The following is a 5,857-nucleotide window of genomic DNA, read 5'->3' on the forward strand; positions in this document are numbered from 1 at the left end:
AGCCCCTGATGGTACTGGGCCAGCCTTCTCTCTCCCTCAGAGGCCGAACGATGACAGTTAGGGAGGGAGGAGCCTCCTTCTTCAGGCCAGCCCCTGATGGTACTGGGCCAGCCTTCTCTCTCCCTCAGAGGCCGAACGATGATAATTAAATTGGAACTGAATGCACTTTTGAAGAATAAATATAATTGTTATTGAAGAACTGTCAGGTTTGACCTAATTAATATTGTGGCAAAGTCTGAGGGGCTGCAGCATTGCTGAATCTCCTCTAGTGCGGTCAGTTCCTTGGATGGGATATAGGTTTTCTTGAAAAACTTGATTTGTAAATGTTCCTAATACTCTAAATTGACTGGCATCTCATTTAGCATGTTGGTTTAACAAATTTGGTTCAACTTCGATTTAGTAACAAACTAAAAAAATAAAACACAATACCTTTAGATATGATATAAACATATCAAAAACTTGTATAGTAGCTAACAGCATTTGAACTTTAAATGTTTGATTTACTGGGGTAAAAACTGAGTAAAAGTACATTTTAATTTAAATGTATTCAGTCAGATTCAGAACTTTACTAGAAAATATTTGTAAATATCTTAAGAGATGACACTTTGGTAGTTTCTTAAATTGTTCAAGTGTATCTTTTTAGTTGAGGCGATGGGAACTGCTTACACATAAATTTTAGCATTTCCTGAACAGCCATGCTTTTTTATTTACTGTGTATGGATTTATGTTTTGCTGGCAACAGAGTTGATCTTCTACACAGTGCCTCCCCCCCCACACCTTTTGCCAAGAGTACCATCTTACACACTACCTGTTATTGGAAAGCCTAAGTGGAAAGGTTCTATTCAAATCCTGTTTCTGGGCTTCGTTTGGGTTGGCCACTGGAGGAATAGAGCCCCTGATTAAATAGACCTGTAGTTTGATCCAGTAGTATTCTCCTTACATATCCATTCTATGTGTCTACCCAGATCCCCCTTGGAGGTGGCGGACCTATTAGAATGGTCCACCCACGAAGGCTGATGGAACCCAAAAGGTTCCAGGAAGCCCTAGAGGGGCTTATGGATGGAAATGACGGCGATTCTGTTGATGTCTTGACCGGTATTTGGGATACCGGTCTCTCCAAGGCTATACACAGTATCGCTCCCAAGCGCCCTCTCAGGCCTGCTTCCAAACGAAAACCCTGGTATACAGAAGACCTCCGGGCACGGAAGCGGGTTCTGCGACGGCTAGAGCACCGCTGGCGGAAACACCAGTGCTTATCCGACCAGACTCTCCTAGACCATCTTTTGAAGGACTATGGAGAGGCGATACGTGCAGCTAAGAATTCGTTCTATGCTGCACGTGTCGCGTCCGCGGAGTCGCGTCCGGCAGAGTTGTTCAGGGTAGTGAGGGAGCTAACTCAGCTCCCTCCTGCCCCGAACCAGATCCTTGAACCTTCTAAGGCCTGCTGCGACCAATTTAACAACTTCTTCGCGGATAAAATCTCTCGGATAAGCGAAGGTCTTGAGGCCAGCCTTAGAGCAGAACCTAGAGTAGAGGTATCCAGGGCATCCGTGAACTTGGTTAGTCTGGATCAGTTTGAGTCTGTCAGTACCGAGGATGTGGACAAGATCCTCGGAAGTGTTAGGAAGACAACATGCCCTCTCGATCCCTGTCCCTCATGGCTAGCGGCACAGGGGGGCCCAGCTGTAACTTTGCTGTTACAGCGGATTATTAACACCTCACTGAGGGATGGGCAATTTCCAACAAATTTGAAATTGGCCGTAGTTAAACCTCTATTAAAAAAGCCCTCCCTCGACCCCCTGTTGCATAACAATTATCGGCCTATTTCGCTATTGACATTTCTGGGGAAGGTGATCGAGCGGGCGGTTGCAATCCAACTTCAATCGATCTTGGATGAAACGGAATATCTAGACCCATTTCAAACCGGCTTTCGGGCGGGTTACGGGGTTGAGACTGCTATGGTCGCCTTGGTCGATGATCTCCGTCTGGGCATGGACAGGGGAAGCGTGTCCCTGTTAGTGCTCTTGGACATCTCAGCGGCTTTCGATACCATAGACCATGGTATCCTTCTGGGACGCCTGGCGGAGGTGGGAATCGGGGGCACTGCGCTCCAGTGGTTCCGGTCCTACCTCTCCGGGAGGTCCCAGATGGTGCAGCTGGGAGACGTGCGCTCCGATGAGAGGGCCCTTACATCTGGGGTCCCTCAAGGAGCCATTCTGTCTCCCATGCTTTTTAACATTTACATGAAACCGCTGGGAGAGATCATCCGGAGACATGGGGCGCGGTGTTATCAGTACGCTGATGACACCCAAATAGTCTTCTCTATGTCTCCGACTGATGCAGTGACCGGGATTGGCGTCTCTCCTCTCGTGGCCTGTCTGGAGTCGGTAATGGGCTGGATGAGGGACAACAGACTCAGCCTGAATCCAGAGAAGACGGAAGTACTCGTGATAGGTTCCCCCGGTCCGGGGTTGGCGGTGGTTCCACCTGTCCTGAACGGAATCACGCTTTCCGTGAAGGACTCTGTACGCAGCCTGGGGGTGCTCCTGGACTCGTCGCTCCACCTTACATCTCAGGTGGATGCGACGGTCAGGAGCACCTGTTATCAGCTTCGGCTGATACGCCAGCTGCGTCCCTACCTCGACCGGGGAGACCTTGAAACGGTTGTACACGCCCTGGTAACCTCTCGTTTGGATTTCTGCAACGCGCTCTACATGGGGCAACCCTTGTACCATACCCGGAAGCTGCAACTTGTGCAGAATATGGCAGCCCGTCTGGTCACTGGCACTGCCAGGGCCAGTCATATAACACCAGTCCTTAAAGACTTACATTGGCTGCCTATTCGCTTCCGGGCGCAATACAAGGTGTTGGTTATTACCTATAAAGCCCTAAATGGCTTGGGCCCAGGGTATCTGGAGGACCGCCTCTCTCCGTACAATCCGCCCCGCACACTCAGATCATCAGGGCAGCTATTGTTAACCGTTCCAGAGGCGAAATATAGTTCTACCACCAGGAGGGCTTTCTCCATCTCTGCCCCCAACCTCTGGAACGCGCTGCCCTTCGAGCTCCGCTCAGCCACCTCCCTAGCCCAATTTAGGAAGGGGCTAAAGACCCACTTATTTGAACAAGCTTACCCCTGACCAGTTGCTCTCCCCCCCTCCCCTTGTCAGCACTGTCTTGCCGGCATGGACATTTTATTATTTTTATTAATCTGTTTTAATGTTTTGTATGACCTGATGTTATATTGTTCTGAATTGTTGTTCACCGCCCTGGTTTTTAGAAGGGCGGTATACAAATAAAGTTTTTATTATTATTTATTATTATGTGATCTCTGCCTCCTGTTGCACTGAACTCACCTGAAAAGGAGCTAGCTTTCCCCCAGGTGTCAAATCATTTTTCTTTTCCAAATTGCCCCTGTGAAGCTTTGTTGTGCCCATTCCCCTCCATCCTGTTTGCTTGTGTTCCTTTCTCTACTTCTTTCATGATCTTATATCTTCGATAATCTTTGTCAGGGAATCCAATAGGTTTTTTCTCCGTGAATTTCCATCCCCAAAAGGTTAGGAACAACTGAATTTGTCCATCCTACCACACCAAGTACTACTTGATGTTGTCTGGTTTTGGAAACCAGGCATTGCTACATCTGGTTGAGCTTTAGATGAAAAGACAAGCAGAGAATATCAGCGATCTTCAGGTACGGCTAGGAGACAATCCTGCTTGGAAAGCCACAACTGCCAGAGTTGACAGTAGTGGGCTAAACAGCCAAATATCTTCGATAATCTTTGTCAGTCAAGTTATTAGCGCACTGAACTTCAACTGTATCACTTTTTCACTAGAGTATATGTATTGAGACATTTCTCCTTTAAACCTCTCCAGGTACATTATGGTTCCGAGTGGAAACATGGGAGTATTTGATCCCACAGAGATCCATAACCGAGGGCAGCTAAAATCACACATGAAGGAAGCCATGATTAAACTTGGCTTTCACCTTCTTTGTTTTTTCGTGTACCTTTATAGGTAAGTCTTGAGTCTTGCAATTTAAGGTCAGTAAAGTGATTCCTACTAACACATTTTACTCTGAGAGATCAGAGGATCTTTATAAAGATCAGAACTGGATCTTTGCAACATTTGCTAAATGCTATTTCTCTTCCCTCCCCCAAAAAATCTATTGTGCATACATGGGGGTTTGTCTAGCTCAGTGATGGTGAACCTTTTTAGGTTCGCGTGCCAGGGGGCGGGGCTTCTGTCCCCCCGGGATGGGGCTGCATGCTGGGGCGGGGCTTCAGGCTGAGGGGTTGTGAATTCCACCCTCCATGGACAGCTGGGGGGTCAGGGAAGGCCCATGAGGGGGCGGAGCCATGGGCACGGCCCCAGTCCTCCTCTTCCCAGACCTTTCTTTGCCCCAAAGGGCTCTCTCTCCTTTGGGGGCGAGGAAAGGCAAAAGGGGAAGAAGAGGAATGGGCAGGGCCCAGGCCTCCCTTCCCACAGACCTTTCCCTGCCCTCCAAGTGCCCCGTTTGGGACACTTGGAGGGCAGGAAGGGTAAGTGGGGAGGGAGGGAGATGGGCAGGCCCCCTCCCTCCCTCCCTCCCCACGGATCTTTCCCTGCTTCTAGCTGTCTCTGGAGAGAGACAGTTGGAGGCCGGCAAACCTCCCTGGGGAGGAGCGAGTGGCACGCGCCTGTCACTCCTCCTGTCCCCGCCCTTTTCCCAGCCTCTAGTTCTCTTGAAGAGGCAGCTGGAGGCCGGGAAAAGGCTGCAAGGAGGAGCCAGAGACGCGCTCCTCTGGCTCCTTCTCCGGAGTGCCCTTTTCTGGCTTCCAGCTGTCTCGAGAGACAGTTGGAGGCCAGGAAAAGGCAGGGAGGGGGAGGAATGGGCACGCACGTGCCTCTTCTGTCTTCTCCTTCACCCCGTGCCTGAGGAAATGGCGCAAAGTGCCACTTCCGGCACGCATGGCATGGGTTTGCCATCACTGGTCTAGCTCTTGGGATGCTTCATGCAGCTTTGATATAAAGGAGTTCTAAACCTCAGCCCTTATTTGACTGAAATGAACTTGGTAAGAGCTAATGTGATGGTGGTTGTACAATAAAATATTCTACCACTTGGAGCCACAATTTGCAGTTCTTCAGTAAGACTTATCATAGTAATGATAACAAACTGAAACTACAAACATTGCTAGCAAAATATTCATGTTACATGAGGGTGTCTTGTTTAAAATTATACTTTTATATGCACCAATGCTGTTTCTACTCTTTCTGCAGTATGATCCTGGCTTTGATAAATGACTGAAGTCAAATTGGAGCTGTTAATGGTTGCCAAATTCTGAATTATCACTCCACTGAAAATGTTTTGGAACCAGGAGCAACATTCAAGTAAACCTAGACCGGTGTCGTCATGCAGTATATTTTTTCCTCTTTGAACAAAAACTATTTTTGCTGTATTTTTTAACATAAAATATTTAAAAAACATGATATCGAGTTTTTGGAAATATTGATTAGCTCCTATTGTTCTCTATTGGTCTATCCAGTATCACATTCGGATGTTATGTTAGGTGATTCTTTATATCAATGGGCCCCAAACTATGCTTTTTAAGGGATTTTGGATTTCAGCTCCCATAATCCCAGACTATTGGCTGTGTCATCTGGAAGCTGAAATCCAATTCTCTTAAAGGACACAGTTTGGGGATCACTGCTTTAGAATCTCAGCTGTCTAGTGAAATAGGGCCATTTTACCTAATTGGATGAAGCAATAGCTGTCAATAAGTTTCAGTTGAATATGCGTCCTTGTATTCTGTATAGCCTGATCTGTGTTATTTCACAGGGAGGCAGCTGTTACAAACAAAATCCATCCATTGGTCCAAAC

The 5,857-nt window shown here is 47.6% G+C and overlaps 1 protein-coding gene across 2 annotated transcripts in view; it reads left to right on the top strand.

The window, feature by feature from the left end:
• CNIH4 (cornichon family AMPA receptor auxiliary protein 4) overlaps positions 1-5,466 on the top strand; it is a 19,840-nt gene extending 14,374 nt beyond the window's left edge. For both annotated transcript variants that reach the window (XM_042444918.1, XM_042444919.1), the window contains 2 exons: positions 3,874-4,014; positions 5,257-5,466. In XM_042444918.1, the coding sequence (XP_042300852.1) occupies positions 3,874-4,014; positions 5,257-5,284 (169 nt within the window). In that variant the 3' untranslated portion in view covers positions 5,285-5,466. The remainder of the gene's footprint in view (positions 1-3,873; positions 4,015-5,256) is intronic.
• Positions 5,467-5,857: the final 391 nt, after the last annotated feature.

Source organism: Sceloporus undulatus, chromosome 1 (genome assembly GCF_019175285.1).
Source record: "Sceloporus undulatus isolate JIND9_A2432 ecotype Alabama chromosome 1, SceUnd_v1.1, whole genome shotgun sequence".
In the NCBI taxonomy this organism is placed as follows: domain Eukaryota; kingdom Metazoa; phylum Chordata; class Lepidosauria; order Squamata; family Phrynosomatidae; genus Sceloporus; species Sceloporus undulatus.